This window comes from Ornithodoros turicata, chromosome 2 (assembly GCF_037126465.1).
Source record: "Ornithodoros turicata isolate Travis chromosome 2, ASM3712646v1, whole genome shotgun sequence".
In the NCBI taxonomy this organism is placed as follows: domain Eukaryota; kingdom Metazoa; phylum Arthropoda; class Arachnida; order Ixodida; family Argasidae; genus Ornithodoros; species Ornithodoros turicata.
The window spans coordinates 148,078,717-148,103,505 of NC_088202.1; the positions used below are offsets into that span (position 1 = coordinate 148,078,717).

Here is a 24,789-nt window from a genome sequence, read left to right on the forward strand (position 1 = left end):
CCTAAAAGGGTGTATAAAGGGTGCAAAAGACGACATTTCCAAGGAAAAGCACCCTTTCAAAGGGTGTTTTACACAGAATACACCCTCTAAAAGGGGTGTTCCAGACCATGTGTGTGGGTGTAAAAAGTGAAAAGGGTGTAAAAAGTAAAAAGTGGGTGTAAAAAGACCATGGGTGTAAAAAGTGGTGTCAGATATAGGACAAGCCATTTACACCCATAAGGGTGTTTTTCAGCTTACAGTGTGAAGACAGTGTATCCGTCGGCGGATTAAAGCCCGCATGCCTCCATCACCATGACCTCACCCTCTCTCACCTCACTCACCTTCACAATCCTCCTGCTCGCCGTGTCCACTCGACGACCCCCCATCACTCAATCATTCCTCTGACTGGGCAGGGGAGTACCTCTGTCAGTGTGTGGTGTGGTTCCACAGCGTCGTATAAGTTCAAGTTAAGTTGAGTACCTTTCGTGTATCACTTGAGCTACCTTCCGGCGGCTGAAAAGGCAAAGATCGTTACTTGGTGTATGGCTCTATGTGGCCGCTCGTTATCTAGCCCCACAAGCCTCCATATGACGTCATCTGCAGCCATCTGTCTGCTTCGAAGAGGTCAACGAGACGGCGAGGTATACCTTGCATATGCTCCAGTAGACGTAATGGTTGCTATGACACAACTAAAGGTTCACAGTAATTCAATTATACGACTGGGCGTTGGCGTTGTGAGTGCTATATGTTTGCCCTATGTCTTATTGTCTCAGCTACGTTATGGACACTGAACATATCTTATTATCCTGTCCACGGTATCAGCAACGCAGACAATCTCTACAAGTTCCCTTATCTCGGCTGGACGGCAGACCATTTGATGTCGTTAAGGTTCTGGGCCCTTGGACACCCGACCATCAGTTTCACGCCATGCAGGCGTTTGTGCGATTTTGCACAGACTCCAAGTTGGTGGACATAGTGTGTGTGGACAGTGTGTGTGAGTGAATGACTGAGAGTCTTTGTCACTCATTGGTTTTATTGTAGACAGCCATTTGTGTTTTCCTAAGTGGTTTGGAGTAGCCGGCTCTCGCAATGAGTGCCTACACTGTAAATTGAAAAACACCCTTATGGGTGTAAATCGCTTGTCCTATAATTGACTCCTCTTTTTACACCGTATGGTCTGGAACACCCTTTTTAGAGGGTGTATCCCGTGTAAAACGCCCTTTGAAAGGGTGCTTTTCCTTGAAAATGCCGTCTTTTGCACCCTTTATACACCTTTTTAGGAGGGTGTTTAACGATCTTACACCCTCCTAAAAGGGTGTTTAAAGGGTGCAAAAGAGGGCATTTTCAAAGAAAAGCGCCATTGCAGGGGTGATTTACACGGAATACACCCTCTAAAAAGGGTGTTCCAGACCATATACGGTGTAAAAATAGGTGTCAGTTATAGGACAAGCCATTTACACCCATAAGGGTGTTTTCCAGTTTACAGTGTATTTCTCCATTTTTTTTTCTTTTCTTATCAACTCAACTCAACGTTATGACGCTAAGCACAACATGAGCGTTGAAACGACACCGCTGAGCTAAGAGCTAGGTGAAACGCATATTCCTGATATTAGGCACTCTCGTTAGGCTTAGCGAACGAGAACGAGCGCGACTGCATTCGTCCGCCAACGCTCAGCTAAAATGTGTCTCCCGAGCACCGCTCCGCTGGGCGATGAACTGTAAGCGGAACGAGATTCAAACACGTTGAAACTGCCTACAATGTATGTGTACACGTGCGAGAGTGAAAGGCACGTGTTACGCGCTATCAACTGTGAAATGCTAGGTCTCAGGACCAGTTCGGTCGAACAGGAGTTGTAAGACCCTTAACGTTGTCCTGGATCGTAATTGCGCATTGATCTTTTGGAAACAGGAAGCCGATACAGTGTGCTTCCAACGGGGGAACTCCTGGTGCGAAATGTTAGCGAAGCGGACGACGGAATTTCGTATCAGTGCCAGACAAAACACATTCTTACTGGAAAGCTCAAGCTCAGCGACACTGCCGGACGCATCATCGTCAACCGTAAGTGAACGACGACAGACCTCTCTTCGTGTGTACCCTTCGTACAGACTTTTTCAAATATCTTTTTAAGTGCAAATCGTTTTTTTTTTTGTTTTAGCCTCTACGGGCCCGTTTCAACCTCGACATATCTACAGCAAATCATCCGTGGCCATCGAACAAGGAAGTCTGGCTCAACTACCCTGCGTGGCTCATGGCTATACTGTGCCTCAATATACGTACGTACAGTTTTCACAAGAGGGACAAAGCGGGGTAGTTGGTACAAGTTTATATCGGCTTACTGCAGCAATAGACGCGGACAAGGAGTTGGAACATAAAAGAGACAATCCACCTGCAGACTCTCAACTAAGTGAAGTTTATTGAAAGAGGAAGTATTTATAGAAGTACTTATATATATATATATATATATATAGGAAGGATTTATAGGAATATTTATATGTAGGTGAAAAATGTGTCAGCTCCCCATCCGTATCACTTACTTACCAAGAAAGTGAATTTCTTAACGGTGTACGTAATTTGTTGAATCTACACTCTTAAAAATGAACTTCACCGCATAGCACGCTCCTAGCCAACCATTATCTCGAATGATATCGTTATCTGCCCTGATTTGTTGAAAACGGGGGGAGTACGCCATATCTGTGACACTTATGCTGTTCATAATTGTCACAGAAAAGGCGTACGCCCCCTGTTTTCAACAAATCAGGGCAGGTAACGATATCATTCGAGATCATGGTTGGCTAGGAGCGTGCTATGCGGTGAAGTTCATTTTTAAGAGTGTAGGTGAACCCTAAAGGTCAGGAGTATGACTGCAACCCTTTCTAAGCTACCACGTGGTAATCTCTGAACTTCATGACGTATGCTGGGTCTGATATATGCCCTATGGTGACGTACAATGTTTGTTCTCTAAGTACTTCCTCTTTGATTAAACCTCACTTAGTCGACAGTCTACAGGTGGTTTGTCTCTTTTATGTTCCAACTCCTTGTGCGCGTCCATTGCTGCAGTAAGCCGACATGAACGTACAGTTTTCGTTTTAAATGCAATAGCGCTCTTTTGAGACCCCGGTGTAGCCGCGTCGCGTCACGCTGGTTGGAAACGGATAGGCGGGGTCCCCCTCACTCTCGCAGTGCACACACACACACACTCTCTCTCTCTCGTTTGTTTCTTTATCACTCCAGCTGGACTGACAAGAAACGTTTCGGCGGACGTCCTGGCCTCCTGGATAACAGAAGGCCTGCGCACTCTTTCAATTGACTTCACGCACCTCGCTCACCGATATGCACGACTAGAGTCACTAAATAAGCTACGCTTCAGAGTATCGACACTGAGCCGCCATGTTGTTTCGGATGACCTCCAGCGCCATCCATTTAGCGCTCTTCGAAGTGTTGTCTTCTTCCACTGCTGAACTTCACCTTCATCTATTTCTACTGCCAAAATAGAGGTGGGGCTGGAGGTCATCCGAAACAACATGGCGGCTCTTTTTGCCTCAGTGTCGATACTCTGAAGCGTAGCTTATTTAGTGACTCTATGCACGACCTACGCCCGATACGCACCTCGATATGCGTGGATATGGGATACGGGATTTTATGTTTTATTCCATATTAGCACATCGAAGTAACTGTGCCTTTGAGCAAAATCTGGACGAACACAAGAGGAAAGCGAGAATGTGAGGGGGGGGGATATGTTTATTAGACGAAAAGGGGAAAAAAAACGGGGAAAGGTCAGCCAAACGGGACGTCGGCTTGCTATTCCAGAAATAAGAAATAATAATAAATAAATAAAAAGAAAAGATAAGAATTAAAGAAAGAAAGAAATAGGAAGGAATAAGAAATAAATAAATAAAGAAAGAAAATTAAGAAATAAGAAATAAAGAAAAAGAAACAGGAAGTAGGGAAAAAACGAAAGACTACCAGATGATGAAAGAAGGATGAGGTAGATCAAAGACAAAGATGACAAAATGTGAATGTGATGAATGCGAGGGTTAGTGCATCCTGGACAAGCTGTAGACGGTGCAGGAAAATCAACGAAAAACGTCAGGCGGTATAGCCGGTGACACATGAACAAGATGGAAGATTGACCTAGTTGATACGATATCAATGCGGAACAGCGCACAAGCAAGACAAGGGCCACAGAACGACACGGACACAGGGACACGGACAAGCGCTGGAGTCGGCGCTTGTCCGTGTCGTTCTGTGATCCTTGTCCTGCTTGTGCGCTGTTCAGTCATGGTATTTGAACATACCTCCTCGTAAAGTCTTCACTTTGAAGCTACCCCCAAAAGAGCGGATGGACTCGCCGCTGGTGCGTTTATAATTGAAATGATTTTGTGTTCCAGTTGGTACCGGCTGTCTGGCGGTACGAATGAAAGCCGAGAGCCCGTGCAGCTGGGAGGTCGCCATGGAATACAGGGAGGAACTCTACTTATACGACACGCTACGATCGCCGACTCTGGAAAGTACGTGTGTGTGGCAAACAACTCTCTAGCATCGGAGCCATTCGTGGTACGGCTAAACGTCTTCGGTAAGGTTTTGCTCAGTAGCCTTAGTAGTAGCCCGCTCTCAATGCCATCTACATTAAGTAAATAAGGAGCTGATACACGTGACCCCAAAATAAGTGTTCGCCGTCACAACCACGCTTTCAGCAGTCGTCCAGTCGACCCGCCGCCAGTGAAAGCCACTGGTTTTCTTTCCCTGAAATTGTCTCAAGACAACGACTTCCACGTCCACGTATAAGTACGGTACGGTGGGAGTCTGGGAGAGGAGGCATTCTGCAGGCTTTAGGAATAAGTTTTCGCTCTTTGCGCTATCCACATCCGACAAAACAAAATAGTCTCGCACTCTAGGCTTAATATACCGCGCATGTAAAATCAAGATAAATGAAATGATCACGAAATATACGTACTTGTCAAATCTGAGTAATATGATCGACAGAACTGAAAGAGCGCAGACAAGCTGGTGCATATACTGAGGGATGGAACCGGAGAGACGGAAGAACGAAAGAAATATTCTCTGACACAGCAACTGTTCATTATATGAACCGAACGCTTACATCCCCAAGAATGAGAGCCTGCAGATTGAGACCTCTCCGTCTATGGTCGCAGGCGTCTTACAAGCGTGCCGAATAAGGCCAACAGCGTGTGTCTTTACAATTCCCTCTCGAAATTGCACGCATAGCGTAACAACTCACGGCATGCCCTCCTACTGTGACTCCAGTGCGGCAAGATGTTTTCCAATGCCACGTGACCAGTGGCGTAGCCAGACCTCCAAGGTAGGGGGGGGGGACTCGATACGAAAATTCGCCTCCCCCCCCCCCCCCCGCTGATCCTGTGTCGACAACACACACATACTTGTGCACACTGCAAACTGAGGATTAAAAAAAGGAACGAAAATAGTTGATTTAGACGTTCACAGTACTATTACATGTATAGCATGTCATGACCAATGAGGTGGTGTCCCGAGATTGGAAGTATTTTGAAAAGCTCATACTTTGAAAACCATTCAAGAGTGCTTCTTAGATAGACGCCATGAACTGCAAGAACTTTCGCGATCGTCACAGTGGTCCCCCCCCCTCCCACACACATATATTATGTTCTCGGATTTGCACGATTTGTGTGGGTCGGTCCGTGGCAGGTAGGGGGGGGGGCTCTCGAGCCCCCCTAGCCCCCCCGTGGCTACGCCACTGCACGTGACCAAACGTGGCGTCACTGCACAAGCCTCATTGCTGCCGAATAGTAAAAGAAAGCACCGCAACGAACACCTGGAACGCGTTTTGGGGCGGGGAGGGGTTATCGTATCACTCCTGGCGATGAGACTCCCCATTCATTATCTCAAAACAAAGATGATGTTGTTGTTTGGAACGCGGAATGTCGCCTCGCGGAACTAAGGAAGGACGTATTTTGAGAAAGGCTCTCCCAGTGACAGAAGTTCATCGTGCTAAGCCCGCTGTCGCACTAGTGCAGGAGCACACGGTTACAGATCTTCGTACGATGATGCAGCGTTCACTTTGTTGTGGATTTTCTCTTGTGGCGTTTTCGGATTTACGAGCGCGCGTTCGGAATTATATGAATTTATACGGTTTGAAAGCGTCATTTTAATTTGAAATTTGATAATGAAGTTTCGTATTTCATCCAGAACTCGAACCAAATACAACGCTGTTTGCTTCGGTATTCGACAAATCAGAATGTTCGCACAGCCTAAACACTCTAACACTAAGTTGATTGCGCAGGATCTTCACTATTTCGACAGGTCTCGCTGGTAGCGATCACCCATAACAGTCTACTCCACTGACCATCTATCCGTGATTGCTTAACCCCAGATGACTATATTTGATCGGCCATACTTTCAAAGTAAAACCTCCGAGTTTTGCTGCTTCGCTCTCACTGTTTCTTTCTTTTTTTTTCTTTTGTTGTCTGGAATAACTTCCCCTGAATCCGTAGCTTCAGTGACTGTCATTACGAGAACGCATGTTACGTAACATTCTCTTTTGATATCCAATTGATTGTTTCATTGCTCTTCTTTCTTAATTTATTGCCTGGTTTTGTGTCATTGTGCTGTTTCATTCCCACTCCTTTATGTAATACTGCTTGGAAGCGATCCTCAACGTTAAAGTGAACGTAAATAAGTACAGTGAACCCTCGTTAATATGACACCCGATAATATGACTTGACATACTCACTTTATGACCGTTTTTCTTGGGAACCGTTCCACCGCCATGTAAATCCGTCTCGTTAGTATGACAATCCGCTTAACCGACTATGAATGAGATTTTTGTCACAAGTAGGGTCAAACGCAGGTATTATCTTCTCGTTATTATGACCACGTCACATGACCCGCAGAGCAACCCCAGGGAGGGGCTACACGCATACCTCAGGCAGACACGTGTTGAAGTTAGGGTTGCCACCTTTCGTAGTGAAAAATACCGGCTGAGGGAGAGGAGGTGGAATAGAGGGAAAGGGAGAAAGGCTCGCGGGAAAGGGAAGTGGGTGCGGTGTGGAAGAGCACACACAGAAAAAACAGAGAGATTGAGAGAGAGCTCAAGATAATACGAAGAAACATATGTTCCTGTGTGTAATAATAATAATGGATAACTAAGGAAAGAACTGGTGACTGCGGAGTTGGGGCTATGCTCCAGATTTATTCAAGCTGTAGTGGAATGTTGAAGGGAAAACCCCGCAAAAGCCCATATGAAAGGTATTGAGTCACATATACCGGCAAAACGCTGCCGGTATCACCTTCCTACCGGCAACCAGCAGAGCGAGCGAATAACCGGCCCGTGCAGGTATAATACCGGCTTGGTGGCAACCCTAGTTGAAGTAGGGCTCCAAGGTTTGGGATGACTCCGGATGTTGTTGACCTCGGATTTACTCATAGCGCTCTTCGGACTGCCAAAACACTGTGGTGCTCAATACAGCTGTGATAACGAGACCAGGTCACATCGTGCTGAAGCTGCTGTTGTGCACGGAAGCGGTCTCTGAGGTCGGCGGATTGTGCCTTTCTCGTTAGTACGACAATTCGCTTTATGACCAAAATCCGCGGGAACGGCGGTGGTCATATTAACCAGGGTTCACTGCAGAGTTGTACGTAACGCGTTACTAGTAATTGCGTTACTAGTAATCAATTACTTTTTCAGTAAATTTTAACGTAATCAATTAATTTTGTGAGCAAGTAATTTTCCAAGTAATCTGATTACAATTTTCGCTAATCAATTGCTGAGTAATCGATTAATTTTTTAACCTTCTGTCAACAATGGCAACACTTTTCAGCAAGCCCGATCTTCGGCTGAAGCAATGACACAGAGGTCACTGTGACGGCCGTCTCTAGTCCTCACGTGTTCCATGCAGACCACAGTAATACGATAATTCCTTACAACCGTCACCTACTAGAGCAATAGTAACAAAACGAAGCGGATGTTTCAACGCCTATACGGTCGTCGTCATTTGGGACAGGAGGCGAGACAATTTAAAGTAACGGGAAAAGTAACGCGTTACATTTTTAATCGGTAACGTATTACATTTTTGATGAAGTAATTTGTAACAGTAAAGAATTACTTTTCGCGCAGTAGTAACAGTAATTGTAATCAATTACTTTTTTCGAGTAACGTGTACAACTCTGGTTCACTGTAAATATATAACTATAGAAGTACTACTCAAAATTTTGTCAAGTATCGTCACGCTGGCTCTTCTTAACCACACGATACGTATCATTGTCTGCAGCTCCGCTCTCGGCAGCAGTGCATCCGGAACAGCAGACGGTGGACCTGGGCGGTTCCGCCACGCTGACCTGTAGACCCTCGGGACACCCCGTGGCATCGCTGCTGTGGCTCAAGGACGGGGCCGTACTCGGACAGGTAGACCAGGGTCGGATACGCGTCGTCGGTCAGTCGCTGACGTTGCGGCCGGTGGAACGACACGACGCCGGTGTTTATCAGTGCCTCGTTCGCAACGAACGGGACTCAGCACAGGGGGCTGCGAGGCTACAGCTCGGATGTGAGTGCTCTTCGTCCGTATCGTGCAGTTGCCAGACGACAGACAGGCAAAGAAAATAGATGGACTGGAGGCACCCGTTTCTGTTGAAGAGGAATGCTGGTCACGTCGCTGGCTTATAGCTAGGGCCTGACTTTTTCGGGTTTTATTTTTGGCCAAATTCGGGGGGTAAAAATCGGGTGATATTTTTAATTTGAAAATTCGGGTTATATCCCGTTACGGCATATTCTGTCGTCAGGAATTCGGGTGCATTCGGGTGATTTTTATTTGTTTCATAAAAATTTGTCTTAACATGGAGCTAATGTTTAGCAATGTTATCGAACTTTATTTTAATGCACGCTTATGAGTGTGCCACGCGACCCGGATGTTTTCGGGTAGATTCGGGTTAAACCCGAATTTTACAGATTTCGTTCGGGGGGTAAATATCGGGCGGATACGGGTTTAACCCTAAAAAGTCAGGCCCTACTTATAGCCATCTAAATTGTTTTAACAGTTAATATTGTCGTCCATAAGTTGTAGGCGTTATACGTAGGGAAAGCATCACGTCCTGTTTTATGCACGTCCTGTGTGAATAAACATATACCCCCCCCCGCCCCTGTTTTATGCAGCGAACCTCGTCCATGCGCTCAGCGTAGGACGCGGTTATTTGATCGTGTCTCTACTGCATTTTCAGACGTCGCTATGTTTCTGCCACGTATGCCAGGCAAACGACGTGACCATCCCAACTACGGTTGGAAGTCCACAATGCAGTCTAGGTGAAGTAGCTCGGGCCTCTTCGGTAACTTCGGCATCTATTTTCTTTGCAAAGATAATAATTGGGGGTTTACGTCGCGAGACAACTGTTTTGCAAAGAGTAGGTACTGTCTCGGGATTGCTGTAATAGCCTATTCTCACATACAGCACTAGAGCGCTGGAATAACAGCGCTGGAAACCGAGCGCCATTTTCTACCTTCGTGTTCTCACTTGCAAAGCAGAGCGCATAGTGCTCGGCCGGCTCGGCAGCTGAAGTGTACCCTCAACCCTCATTGGCGACGTGGCGCAGCCCCGTTTCGTCTAATGGTGATCCTTGATCCTCGTAAGTTCACCACAACACCGACACACACCACCGCAAAACCGGGAAGCAAAACAATTCCACAGCTTCCACGACGTCATGGGTAAAAACAGCGTCTTGATTGGTCGTCAAAAACGAGCGATCCGACGTGAGCGCTGAAGATGTTGAAAGGAGTTCAAGTCTGTTTTCCAGCGGTTCATAGCAACGCGAGGAGGAAAAGACAGCGCTGTTTTCTAGCACTGAGGAGCAATTAAAGCGCTGCATGTGAGAACAGGCCCCTAAGGATTTCATTAGAGTGCTCACTATAGAATGCTTCCGTGCGTAAAAACGAATTCGTATTTGCAGTTTCAGCGCCGAGTTTCTTCTCAGTATTCTCCGAACAGACCCTAGAGCCGAGCCGGTTCGTCTCCCTCCAGTGTGTCGCTACAGGGAGTCCCTTGCCAAGGATTACTTGGTCTCTGGATGGTTCGCCGATCGCGGCTGAGCCTCGTGTAAGGACCGGAGACCGTGCAGCTGCTCTGAACCATCTCACCAGCTATCTCAACATCAGGTATATTGGCTTCGCTCGAAGCTAAGTCAAGTTGAAGATACTGAGATTAGACTCGTATACGCGCTTACGTATATAACGTTGGAAATGTGAGATATTTATTCAACAGATCCTCCTGGTGTCTGAAATAAACGGTTGAGACTTGAGAGGTACTATTTTTGGTTTTTGTGATGTCTGTCGCCTAAGCCTTATAAAGCTTTGCGACACACAGAAAAATAAGTAGTCGAGAAAGAACTTCTGCTTGTTCGTATTTTTCATCTCTAAAAGGTTCTTCAAAAGCATGGACGCCAGGAGATCGCTAGCCATTCTTTCGTTCTCGAAGAAAAAAAAAAAGGTTCTTGCACTATATGAGGAACTCTCGAAGTTTGATACTGGAGTGAAAGCGATCCGGTGAACTAAAACATCGTAAAAAGCAAAAAAAAAAAGAAAAAAAAAAAGAGAAAAAGAAAGAAAAAAGGGTGTTCCAGACCATACGGTGTCAAAAGTGGTGTTAGTTATAGGACGAGCCATTTGCACCCATATGGGTGTCTTTCATTTTACAGTGAACTAACTGTTTTTTACTGCGCCGGGAGGAACCACCGGAATGTACGCAGTGCGGGGAGCAGCTGTCTGTGCTGCACATCCTAATCACGTGTCTTGCACATGAACCTCATCGTCAGTATCACTTTAAAGAGCTTTACAGATATCAGTTGCCACTTCATCCAGCCTTGTTGTTGGGTGATGAGCCTCTTTTACCCTTCATGAGAGTTTTTAACTATTTTAAAGATATTGGCTATTTAAATGCAATATAGTTTTACCCAGCTGCTCATGTATCTTGTTTTACTGTCTAAACATTTCTAAAACTATGGTTTTAGTTTAATCTTGCTGCTTTTACATTGTCACCAACCATCCCCATTGTCTTTTCACCATAGCTTTGGCGCACTATGACCCTAGTTGTCCGTGCGCCATAAAAACCTGAATAATCATCATCAACAGTGAACTAACTACTTTTTCTTCGCATACAATGAATTGTTCTGCGTGCTTTACTTTTGGTTTGTCCCTATCTTCCTCTCTTGCACCTCACCTAAGGGATTTACTCGTGAGGGGGCGTGTGTGGAGATCCGTCAAGGAAGTTGCTTTGTATCGACCGTCTTTGGTCAGTTAAAGTTGTGAGTGGTGCGAAGTTTTTTGTCGTCCTTGTCTTTGTGGGCCTTTTTCTTGATCATGGACAACTAGTACATCCTTCGAGTGACGTCATTTGAGTTAAGTGACGCAAGGTGGAAGCCGTAATTAATAATGCTATTCACGTAATTCATGAACACGCGAGACTGCGCGGAAGTCAATAATTTTTAATCTCTGTAATATCCTTCGTCAGTGCCCTTCGCGTGGAAGACGGCGGTGTGTACTCCTGCGAGGCGACCAACAGCGCTGGCTCTGCTGTGCACGTGGCCAGACTCAATGTTGCTGGGCCTCCGAGAGTTAGAGCCATGAAGGGCCGAGAAACGGTGGCTGGAGAAACGCTGAGGCTACACTGTCATTTCGCCGGCCATCCCATCGATACCATCACTTGGTCAAAAGGTACGATACTAATGTTTGAAAAATCACAATAGGTCTCTTCAATAGACGATTTCAGAAATTCCATGGATGGCCCGCCAGAGAGCGCCGTGTTGCGAATGCCCCACTGCACCTTGGGATTTAGTTTGAATGAATCAGACAAAAGAAGAAGAGCGCAAACGGTTTCGGTTTTCTCTCCTTCCTTCGAGCAACATGCAGGCAAGCACGAATGCAAACCATTTCCCACGACGCATTGCGCGATGCGCGTGGCTTGGGCGACGGAGGGCCCCCGTGCGGAGCACAAGGGCAGTATCTGAAATCGCCTATTTGGCTGCACTCGCTGCAGAAGTCCTGGAAAGTCGTGCGATGGTAGCGTGCTCGTTCAGAGAGTTCACGTGCAGGTATCGACACTAGCGTTGCTCGTTCACTTTCAAAACGCACGAGCCCAGAATAGAGGCGCCGAATGCTCCGCGTTTTGTTTTCGTTTGTTGGGTCTGTCACATCCGGCTCGCTTGATTCCGAAACTAGTGTGCCGTTTCACTCCTCGTTCGTCACCGGCAATAACGCCGATAACCTGACGCGAACTAGTAGAGTAGTGTCTGTGTAATTTGATGCAATGCATGGCAAGAGCAGAAGACGGATGTTGAGAGTGTGCCGGAATTTCCTCCCTGGAAATTGGAAAAAAACGAAACTCGGACGAGGCTTTGAGGAGGACAAGGTGCTCTTTGGACGGGGACAAATCCAGCCAGGGAGCGACCTTTGGCCATCGGCGGGAGTGGGGGTGGGGGGGGGGTGGAGGGGGTGGAAGGGGGCGCCTGCGGGTCGCGGAGACTCTGTGTTATATAGGCATGTGGAATGTCACGTCGGACGTGCTCGTACAGCCAAGAGCCTAACACCGTGTTCCACACGACATAGTCGCGGCAGAACTCACACTAGTAAGCGAAACTCGGCGTATTTATCGGTGACTTTTCACTAAAGGACGAAACGCATTGGACGTTTTCTCAGCGTGAAAATGTCGCGCGTACGCCATGGCCTTGCACACGCGGCGAAGGAACGCCAGCGAGGCGACCACCCGAAACGCATGGGACGCGTACGGAGCGAGTGACGCGCGCCACTGTTGCTATATTCGTCGACTAGCTGCTCTTCTTTCCTGTGGTTCCTGCGTTCCTTCATTCCAGATACCATTAAAATGTTCACGTAAATTTAGTGTGATGGATAATGTCCCAAAAATTTATGCGAGCTGCTCATACGCCACCTTGTCTGCTGCACGACGGCCATGGTTCTGTCTACTTCTCGGAAAACGCGCCCAGACGCCCGCGAATATCTGTAGTCGACAGATTCCAGCGTATGCCCTCCGCGCGCGTTGAAAAACTGGTTTTTACGAGGTCACACGCACGCCGAGCGCGCGCGCGTCCTGAAAACGTCGGAAAAACGCTCCATGCGTTTTGCCCTTTAGTATAGTACGAAGTATAGAACGCGAAGCACACAAGCTCGGAGACAATCGCGTGCACTGCACTCCCATTGGCGTGCCTGGCTTACGTCATCGTGATTTTACTATCGCTCAGGCTTGCTTCCTTAGCTGCCGAAGGAGTGAGAATCTTTAAAACGAGTGAACGGACCCGCTTCCGCGCGCCGCAAGTGTGTGGGGCCGTAGAAAAAATACGTCGTTCGCGTGTTCCATGAACTTTTGTCGGGACCTGTACCGATACCTGTACCTATAAACGATAAACTTATAAAAGATGAAAAATGGAAGTCACTGAAAAGGTTAGCCAGCTGTAGGGCTCAACATCAGTTCAGTAACAACAGCTGTAGGACAACGTCAGTTCACTCTTGTTCTCATAAAACACGTTAATATGACCCCCGATAATCTGACATACGCGTTTTACGACCATATACTCCTGGGGAACAATGCAGTGAAACCTCCGCAAATCCCCCCCTTTATATGACAATTCCGCATTATGACCAAAAATTTCGGGAACGATCATGGTCATAATAACGAGGGTTCACTGTATTTAATATCGAAGCAGTTTTCTTGAGAGAAAGTAAGTTGGCCAAATAGAGTGTCAGACGTTGTTGTACTCGTTTCATGCACACATTTCTTGAGGCGACTGTTCCCCTAACGACTGCGAGAGACTGGAATATGATGCAGTCAATGGTTCTGGCGACCGTTGGAACTGTGGTTCCTAAGATAACCACTTTGTTCATTTTTTTTTCATTCCCTTTAGTAGATTTCATGATAGTTTCTCATTTTAATTTGTATCCCTAAACAGAACGAAAGGGTCACATAAAATCGCTAGCGCTAGAATGAAGCAGTCATACTATTCGTGGTTTCGCATAATGTCCATGACCTTTATGAACCATGTATACAGTGAACCCTCGTTATTATGACCATGGTCGTTCCCGAAAATTTTAGTCATAATGGGGAATTAACGGGCGGGGAATTAATTTATCGTATTAACGGGCGGGGGATTTGCAGAGGTTTCACTGCATTGTTCCCCAGGAGTACGGTTGTAAAGCGCGTACATATATCAGATTATCGGGGCTCATATTAACGAGGGTTCACTGTACTGTAAATGCAATCCATCAAACTGTTTGCCTGTTTACCCTAACACCTTCTGTCCTGACGACAGACATGTACAAGATACTCAAAAATGTATTTAAGATAAGATAATAAATACTAACGTTAGAATGTAATTAAGATAGAGTATAAATACATGAAAACCAAAGTAATTAAGATAGAGTACAAAATACTTCAAAAAGTATTTGAAATACAATTAAGATACTATTTAGCATTGAACGCAAAAAGTCACGGGTCACTGGTCAATGCGGCAAGTCGCCGCTATGTGACATGAATCACGTAAACCTCGCGCACTACGCTAGCCGCCGCTGTCTGATAGGAGTCATCTAAACACAAGTCCCAAAAAGATGACAAAGAGGTACCACATAACTCCACTAAGTATATGTGACCCAGAACAAAGCAAACTTCTAGCAAGTCCCTGCACGGTGAGGTCAGAATTCGGCGTAACCGCGTCAAGGCACACAGAATAGAACCCTCACTGGCCAAGAATTAGAACATACGGGGCAAGATCTCTAAATGGGGACTTCCAAGAAGGGCCAATGTCCGGGTCATGTCCGAGGGACTCAGGAAATTTCCCTTGAACAAGCAAGATAATGGAAAGACGAGACACAGAAAGTTTGAGAGGGAGATCCAAAATATGTAATTAGAGTATTGAGTACAAAATACCATAAAATGTATTTTAAATAGAGTATAAATACACAAAACAAAAAGTATTGAGTAGAGTACCAAAATACCGCAAATTGTATTTAAAATACAGTATTTTAAATACAATACTCCAAATACGTACAAGTCTGCCTGACGGTTATTTATTCTCCCCGCAGGAGGAATGAAGCTTCCTGCCAACAAGCGTCAGGAAGTGTTGGCCAACGGTACCCTCGTAATCAAAGAGGTTCGACAGTACGAAGACAACGGCACCTACATGTGCCACGTGACCAGCGGACACGGCCAGAGCGCCAGTGGTACGGTACAGGTCAACGTGCGAGGTATAAATGCACATCCCAGCTAGTTTTATAAGCAGTACAGAGCAAGAGTGTCATTTTTGTTGCCTTTCGCCGTCTTTTCATCACCTGTCATTCTTTAATTCGCCAGCAAGGACTACGAACAGATGGTATTACAAAGCGAAAAAAGGAGGAATGAACTTTGAAACAGGACTATTAGTAGAACAGTGTCACAGAATGGCGCCACAGATTCAGCGATACACTGTAAACTGAAAAACACCCTTATGGGTGTAGATCGCTTGTCCTATAATTGACTCCTCTTTTCACACCGTATGGTCTGGAACACCCTTTTTAGAGGGTGTATCCCGTGTAAAACGCCCTTTGAAAGGGTGCTTTTCCTTGAAAATGCCGTCTTTTGCACCCTTTGTACACCTTTTTAGGAGGGTGTTTAACGATCTTACACCCTCTTAAAAGGGTGTTTAAAGGGTGCAAAAGAAGGCATTTTCAAAGAAAAGCGCCGTTTCCAGGGGTGATTTACACGGAATACACCCTCTAAAAAGGGTGTTCCAGACCATGTACGGTGTAAAAAGAGGTGTCAGTTATAGGACAAGCCATTTACACCCATAAGGGTGTTTTCCAGTTTACAGTGTACTCTCTCAGAAAAAAAGGGTGTGAAGAGGTGGTAACTTCCATAGTTACCACCTAGTAGGTCAACATAGCGTCTGATAAAGGGTTTAAAATGGTGGTAAAATCAATTATCGCATATCCGAATCGCTACAAAAAGGCGTATACGCTCCTCTCGCTCGGCGAATCAGAAGTGGTAACCCTATCATTCGTGGGAGAGGGTGAGGTATAGCAGGTAGAAGTTTGCAACCTTTTAGGCACAACATATGCGACAAATATTACCTCCTGAAAGGTATAACCCAGGTCCCCCAAACTCACCTCGGAAAAGCGTGCAACGAAGAAGGCCGCCACTAGATACCCCACTGTTGCCGTTCCGGATCACTTCAGCGCGCTAAGTTTAGCGGCAAAATGTTTTTGTTGTTTCTGCGAATGAATCTAGTCTTTATATGTCCAAATAAAACCCGTATAACAACTTTCTGTGTCGTGTTTCACCTTTTCGATCCCGTTTTTAAACGTGTTGAGCGATCGGAAGGATCTAGTGCACGGCTGCATGCATCACTTAGCGTACCTGTCGTACCAGGCGCCGCTGGCGCAGTCGTCCATTTCTCCTTCGGTGACTTGGCCTGGCTTGGATTGTGCTTCAACTGGATCTTTAGCGCGCTACAATCAAACGCAAGCCAACGTCTGGTAACAATGGGGTATCTAAGGGCGGCCTCCGGCATTGCACGCATCGGGATAGGAACAAATACATAGGAAAATGGCGCCCTTGGGGGACCTGGTATAACCGCTCCACCTCTTTTTCTTTTTTTTTCTGAGAGTGTGCAGATACTTCGCGTTGAACGTGTCCCCTAAAATTGCGCGTTCACTGACGCAGTTCGTCCAACATTGGCCCCGTTTGCCTTCCCTCCTGGCCTTCAAGCCGGCATGCGAGCCCGTCTCGTCTGTACGGTCACATCGGGCGATCCTCCTTTCGAGATCGGCTGGAAGAAAGACAACGGTCCTCTAGCCCCGGCCCTGGGCATCCGTGTACAGACAGACGCCTTCTCCAGCGACCTGACTTTCGCCAGCGTCTCTCCGAGGCACAACGGCAACTACTCGTGCGTCGTCAGCAACGCCGCAGCCTCTGCGTCTCATAGCACGGTACTCGTTGTTGAAGGTATGTGTGCACGTATTATCGTCGAGTAAGAGAACCATAAATGGAGGTATATTATCTAAGAGATGCAATCAGCAACGTCGGGGAATTCATTTTGATAGTAAACGAAGTTTTCGGTTATTTTAAATTAAATTTGCGTTTCCTTCAGCGCACTTTTGAAGCATCGGTGAAGCCGCGTCAGTTTGATGGTCTCAGGCTCTGAGGCGTAGTCAGAGGTGGAGAGAAGTCCGCCCGTTCTCGATCGCGGCGCGCAGTCTTCTCCCGCTCCCCCACTGCTTCGTATACATCGCGCCGCTTTGGCTGAGAAGAAACGCTGCGGCGGACGCGTTCGCTCAGTAGCTGCAAAGCGCGTCTCACTTGATGTCGTCCACACCACGGACGTCACGGAGTTCCAGCATAGGCGGCGTGCTGCCGAGCATTCGAGCATGTATAGAGCTACAGATGTGCCCCCATTGCTGCGAGAGATGCAGAGATGCGGACGCGTTGCCCAAAAATGAGGAACGTAAGCGGCGCGCGACGTAGCGTTCCGCCATTACTCTCGGCCAGATGATGTCGAGGGAAGACGTGGGGGCATGTTGCCGAAAGGAAGACTTTCATGATTTACAGTTGATGTTAGTAGCCTTAGGAATAAATATGCTCCTTTCGCATCGGAAGTGGAGTCGTCGTCGTCGTTCACCTGCTACAATTCAGCTGTTCGTTCGTTGCTGTTTTATCATCCCTTACAGAGCTATACTGTGGGTGCGATACTAGTACAGGACCAGAACGCTATATCGAAGTGCGTTCTTCAAGGTGTTTTTTGCATCCTTTACGCATTTTTTATAATACGATTATGAGAACTACCTTTCTCTCTTAATAAACCTTGTACCCTTGTACAGCGTATGTTCTACGCGTCACTGCTCTGGAATTCTGAGCAAATAGGTTGAGAGATACAACTCTCTCGAGGCGGTTGCCTCTTTCTTCGTCCCATATGACTCATACCCCAGTGTTAATGGGCAGTAACCATGCAGTTCCTCCAAAATGGATCGTGGAACCGAGCGATACGTCGGTGCTTGTGGGACGAAGCGTCCGAGTGGATTGCCTGGCGGATGGCCACCCCGCGCCCGCCATCACGTGGGAGAGGGAAAACTGTAAGTACCTTTGTGTTGTAGGTGCGCATTTGTATTTCGCAATTTCAGCGTAAACTATGCAGTATGCAGCAACTTTTGTTCACTTCGTTGTTCTGTCGTATACATTGTTCAAATCGGTGGTCCTGCATTGCGCTTTGTCACTTTCGTGTTGTTTTGTTCCATGCTTTACACTGGACTGGAGTGTGCTTTCTTGTTGTGAGCAGCTTTTACCCTTTGTTATCGTAGAATATGCTTTCCTATGCCGACTAGCCATAGACCGACCATCACGTGACATAACACGACCTAAGCCACCACGTCACCTCGCTTCATTCTGGTGAGAAGTCCTTTCGTTGCGGGGTTTGAACAAAGGTCCTTCGATTTTAAAATCAGATGCTCCGACCATTAGTACCATTCATGCGCAGTCCGAACACGCATTGCCAATTCTATTTCCAAACCAGCTTAGGAACAGGGCGTTTTTTTTTTTATCCTGTACAAAATTTTTATAAAAGAAGCTGTGGCAGCAGCAAAGATGTCCTTTTTTTTTTGCAGTTGCGACAGGCGGACATCCATTGGAAGAACGTATGTAACTTCTAGATGGGTAATTACTTAAAATGCATTAATTAACCCTTTAATTAGGGAATATATAATACGTGGCTTTCGCGAGGCAACTAGGATCATGAGCGACGCCACAGCGCAATTTTATAGCGTCCTCGATAAACTTAATTGCTCCGGAATTGCCCCGAAAACCACAGTGGTGCGTGGCGCTCTACACTGGCGGTGCCCTGGGCGGAGGCATTATCGAACATGAAACTGCACTGCACTGGTGGATCTGATGGATACTAGCGTGCGCTACCTAGAGACCTGTGCTCGTTGCGACCCGTAGCGAGACGCACCGATCGAATGCCATGCTGACGATGACTGTTTGCTGCTACTTGCCCGGCTACACCTGGCTACTTGCCGCTTCCGCCATTCTCCGTGCTTCCGGCAATCGCGATGCTTCTTGGGATTGCACTCTGGCGCTCGGCCGATTTTCTCGGTGTGGGTTCGGGGCAACTCAGTGCTGCACTGAACGGGTGCAGTCCTTTAATCGAGGACGTTCAGTGCGCACCAGTGCAGTTTATCGAGGATGGCAAGCCGCACCATGTCGCACCGGGGCGCACCGGTGCAGTTTATCGAGCACGCTATTAGACAAACGCGAGATAGCGGAATGGAAGAAAAATCCAGAAACTAGCGCGTGCGGTGGAATATTCCATCACTATAGAGCTGCCAAGTATACCTACACAAAAAAACAGAGAGGTTCAGCTCAGCTCGGCTCAACTCACGACTGGTTTACGTTGTAACAAGAATGAACACAGAATACAGTAAAAAAAAGTTGTCTAAAAAAATGCGGAAAGAAGGAAACCATTCCTAAGGCTTTAATTCGCTATGCGCATGTTTATGAAATCACGCCGTTATTTGTGTCAAAAACTCTTATCTTGTGAGCTGTCGATTTGATGGATGGGACGCTGATAACTGACTCAGGCTCCATGCAAGACACGATGTGTGTGTCTCCGTTTTTTCGTGTATGTATTTTGGGAGCTCATGAATCCATACCCACTACTACCCCATCTTGCTGTCTTACTTCGAGATATTCCATCGCTTAATTTCGCCTCAGGAGTGCATCACCCTCGCCGACGGAGCCTTATCTGGACCGGAAAGCGTTTTATCTAGCCAGCAGATCAACACCTACACTGTAAACTGAAAAACACCCTTATGGGTGTAAATGGCTTGTCCTATAACTCACACCACTTTTTACACCGTGTGGTCTGGAACGCCCTTTTCAGAGGGTGTATTCTGTGTAAAACACCCTTTGAAATGGTTGTTTTCCCTGTTAAACACCCTTTTAGGAGGGTGTTTAACAATCTTACACCATCCTAAAAGGGTGCTTAAGGGGTGCAAAAGAAGTCATTTCCAAGGAAAAACACCCTTTCAAAGGGTGTTTTGCACAGAATACACCCTCTAAAAAGGGTGTTCCAGACCATACGGTGTAAAAAGTGGTGTGAGTTATGGGACAAGCCATTTACACCCATAAGGGTGTTTTTCAGTTTACAGTGTACACCAATATCGTCCATCGCTCCAGAGCACGTGGTCCTCTAACGTGAAATGAGCGCTGTGCTCCCTGGGCTCCCGGTCGTTGCAGTTTCCGTTTCCGTTGATCTGCGTAATAGAATTCGAGAATGGCAAATTCGAGAATTTGAGAAAGGAATGAAATGGTTTAACGCGCGTGCGCGTTTTAGGATTTTTAAAACGTGGGATGGCTTTGAACGAGGACTGTCACCCATTCTGCTATCTCGCTTTTCTAAATTTCCTAATTTCCTAATTTTCCTAATTTTCATTTCCTAAATTTCCTTATTACAAAGTTGATGAAAGAATTTTAGTCACCTTGTAGCTGCACACTTTCTTCGAGAGGATGTCTCCGTGGCCGTATAACTCAACCGTAAAAACGACATCTATGCTGTTCTCATAGCTTTTTTTTTAAATAAAAAATCTATCAACGACGAGGAAAAAAAACTACCTAAAATGTCCAACAATTTTGACAGTGAAGCTACAGGTGACTTTTTGGTTATGTCTAAGTCTTCAATTCTGTATCGTATCTCCTATGGAAGTATTACTATTGGTTTACTGAGGGTATATCACCAGTTTCATTTCGATTGTACTCGCGTAAAACACGAGAGCTCAGTGACAGCACGACACCCCTTCCCCAGCATGCCCACGTGAAGCCATCTTTCACCGTGTGTGGCCTGCACCTGGACAGCGTAGCCCCCTTTACTTAGCGTATTGGCCTCGCAAAATCGGACCTCTGTCCAACGTGCCACGTGCACGGCAACTTGGAACACATGCTCATGCCCCGTGTTCGTTACCAGCAAGAGCGCGAGGTTCTGAAGAGCAGTATGCAACAAATCGATGACAGACGACACCTTTTGCGAACCTCTGGAAACGTGGAACCACCAAGTCGACTTATTCGGCAACTTTTTGACTACAACGGGCCTCACGAGCGAGCTGTAATGGACAAAAAGTCTAATCACAATCATCTCGCTACACAGAGAAAAATAACCGTTCTTCGAGAGTTCTTTATAGTGCAAGAACCTTTTTATGAACCTGTCCTATCTTCGAGAACGGAAGAATGTCTAAGGATCCCCTGGCGTCCTACTTTTGAAGAACCTTTCAAAGGCGAAAAATAAGGACAAGCCGAAGAGCTTTAAAAGGTTCTTCCTCGAACGGTTATTTTTCTGTGTGTTCTCCTTCAGACGGTTCAAGCCCACAATGCAGGTCAACAGTTCTACATCGTCAGAATCATAATATCTCTACCTGTTCACTGAGTTTGCCATTTGGTCGCACGTATTTTTCGCGTTACTGAATCTCCCCTCTCAGTCGCGTCACAACTCGTGGTCCAAAATCTCCGCAGTGTATGGCTCGTCAGGGTACAGCACCATCTCCAGTGGGGCTGACTACGACGTCTTCTCCAATGGGTCCCTGCTCGTGAAGCATGCTCAAGAGACAATGACCGGTCGGTATCTGTGCCAAGCGAGCAACGGCATCGGCATGGCCCTCAGCAAGCTTGTCCTTCTCAAAGTTCAAGGTGAGAATTATTCAACGTTCTCTCGCACATGGTTGCGTTTTCTAGGGTCGCCTTGTCATGTTGTATCCGTGCGTGCATGTGCATATCCGTGTGCGTGCGTGCGTGTGTGTGTTTGCTCGAATGTTTTGGGGGGGGGGGGAGAGGGAGGGCATACCCTCTACTACGACATCACAAAATGTGTTACTTATGGTGCCTTCTCGTCAACTGCAATTCTTTTAGGGAAGTATGCAGCTGGGTGTTGCGAGGCTTCGGTGTTAATAATAATAATAATAATAATTCAATTCAATTCAATTTTTATTAGTCTAAGAGTATCATGATTACAACAGTACCCGCCTAAGCCTTGGGGCTTGTGGGCAGGTAACAGTCAATGGCGCACTCAATACTTAAAGTTAAAACATTGATAACAGTAAAGTAAAACGCAAGCACTAAAATACAGATATTGAACCACCATTGATATTCACAAAAAATCAACAACCCTGGAAAACCCTCAAAAACACATAACAAAGGTATATCTCAAATCGTCTTTATAGTACCGTATCGTAGTACAATAATAATAATAATAATAATAATAATAATTTATTTTTCATCACAATTACTTACAAGTCAAAAACACCTGCTTAAGCCAAACGGCTAGTTTGCAGGTTACAGACAACAGCACCATACTTAATACTCTTTGCCAGATTCTTCTGCCATAACTAAAAATAAATAAATAGGAAGATACAGGTCATATGAACAACCAGCTAACATACAAAATGAACCATGTAACACAAATAGAGTACTAACACGCACCACTACTACAACCACACCACTACAACTACATGCCATTACTATTTACTACTACTATCATACAAACTAACTACTAGCTCAATCCACAACTCAAAACTTAAACTTACTGTAGGGAACATACATGCTAACGCTAGGAGTGTTTTACGTGTTACGTGTTATTATGTTCGTCCTTCTGTGTTTCATTGCCTCAGCTTTACTACGACGTTACTCGAGAGAGACGAGAGAACTGAGAGAACTGATGTTCTGAGGCTGGAAGGGACAAATACAGTGAACCCTCGTTATTATGACAATGGTCGTTCCCGAAAATATTGGTCATAATGCGGAATTGTCATATTAACGGGGGATATTTCCAGAAGTTTCACTGCATTGTTCCCCCGGAGTATGGTCGTAAAGCGCGTATGTCAGATTATCGGGGGTCATATTAACGAGGGTTAACTGCACATACAAAGCCTCCTTCCATGTTCCTTCTATGTTGTTCCTTCTTTGTGCCTTCTATGTTGTTCCAGCCTTACAGAACATCATTTCTCTCATGTTCAACAGTTGCCGCTTGCGTCGATCCCGTCGTATGAATGTGTGTAGGAGTGAGCAAAAATGTAAGAGTGAAAGGAGGACGAGTGAGAGAGAGAGTGGCTGGTTTGGCCCTTCAGACGACGCACCCTGGAAGTCGCTGGGAAGGCGTGTTAGCTCAGCACAATTGGTTGAACCCTGGACCGGTAATCCAGAAGATGTGGGTTCGAGTCCTACAGCTGGCTAACCTTTTCAGTGACTTTCATCTTTCATCGAGAAAGATGCCGCCCGTGTGGATGGAAGTGTGACTGGCAACATTGTGTTGAGGATGAGTGCGTATCCCTGTATTTCTTGGCGCGTCTCGGTGTCTTGGCGAGAGCGCAGCTATAGCATGGTGTAACTGGTAGCATCTCTGGCCAGAAATCGGTAGGTGTGAGGTCGAATGCCACCTTCTCGTCAGCTGCAGTTCTTAAAGCGAAGTGTGCAACTGGGTGCTGAGAGGCCTCTGCGTTTCATTGTCTCAGCTACCTCTAGATGACATCACGAAAGGAAACTTCTAACAAACATTTCTAATCAATTGAGCATTTTATTCCTGCGGTCAACAGCCACGATTTGTCTCTGCCTATTATAACTTGAAAGTGTGCAGCGACGTAGTGCTTTCTTTGCCGTGTGTCTGAGAAGACGCATTAAAAGCCCAGGGCCTACAGGTTTGCTACTCCAAATATCCTTCTGCGAAATATCTGCCCCGTGATGATGGGTGAGGTGGCGAGGCACTGGAGTTGGCCACAAGCATTCAAAGGGCATTTAATGGATCACTTCCGCGATAGATAGTTGACTGTCACATGAAGGCAGGGTGTATCCCTCGTGTTTGAAGTAAATAACCCAAGCAGCACACAACATTGGACCCATATTGGCTGGGCATTGGCGATACGGGTCCCGTATGGAACCCGTTTCGCCAGGATTTCCCCATATTTGCTCAAACTTGGCAGTATGGGCGCCATATTGCCAAGTTTGAACCAATATGGGGAAAATCCTGCCAATATGGGCCCCATATTGCCAAGTTTGAGCCAATATTGGGAAAATGTCGGCAATATGGGGCCCATATTGCCCGTGTATACTCCATATTGACTGAAAATGCAGAACATGGTACGTGCCCGTGTTGGTATACTTGTACCAAATGCCCAAGCAGCACGGCAAGATTGAACGTTGAAGTGTGTGAAATGCCCAACTCAATAAGTCGTTACATCGAACAACCTCTCGCAGATGATACATATTGTTCGAAACAGTCAACATATATGTGGCAATCCCACTGTAAACATGCACTGCAACTCAACAACTCAACCTTCCACTTGCTGCAAACAGCCGCCATCTTGCTTCGCGACGCCAATCGGTCGAACCGCCTGTGAGATTGGTCGTTTGAGCGAAACCACGCGTCCTACAACTATGCGCATGCGCGGCACTCGGATCCGACGTTTCATTCGGGCTAAAATGTTGCTGGTTCCTCTAATGACAACGGAATTGCGGCAGGTAAAGAAAAACGCAGAATGTTTGATAGGAAGGGATGTCTGTTCTATAATGCTAGGTGCTTTCAAGTTACTACAGGCAGCGTGAGTTGCTGAGGCGTATGTCCGTCACCGTCACGAAAGTGTTTAGCTCCTTTGTACTCCAGGAGTGGTTGGAAATTTTTGGTTCATACACTATTGCGATCCCAATGAAGGCTTCTGAGGGATGTTTGGCATTGCCAGTTCCGTGGGAGTGCCTGGGTCCTTTAGCAAGACGGGCGTGACACCTGTTCTTCTTTTTGAGGGCGATGCAGTGTTGTTTTTTGTAACG

At 46.3% G+C, this 24,789-nt stretch overlaps 1 protein-coding gene across 1 annotated transcript in view; it reads left to right on the forward strand.

The window, feature by feature from the left end:
- Positions 1–24,789, forward strand: part of LOC135386350 (cell adhesion molecule Dscam1-like) — a 357,610-nt gene that overhangs the window by 59,458 nt on the left and 273,363 nt on the right. The window contains exons 5-14 of the mRNA XM_064616211.1: positions 1,889–2,038; positions 2,136–2,253; positions 4,369–4,553; positions 8,245–8,517; positions 9,911–10,115; positions 11,467–11,669; positions 15,045–15,206; positions 16,660–16,941; positions 17,946–18,065; positions 21,490–21,663. Coding sequence (XP_064472281.1) covers positions 1,889–2,038; positions 2,136–2,253; positions 4,369–4,553; positions 8,245–8,517; positions 9,911–10,115; positions 11,467–11,669; positions 15,045–15,206; positions 16,660–16,941; positions 17,946–18,065; positions 21,490–21,663 — 1,872 coding nt within the window. The remainder of the gene's footprint in view (positions 1–1,888; positions 2,039–2,135; positions 2,254–4,368; positions 4,554–8,244; positions 8,518–9,910; positions 10,116–11,466; positions 11,670–15,044; positions 15,207–16,659; positions 16,942–17,945; positions 18,066–21,489; positions 21,664–24,789) is intronic.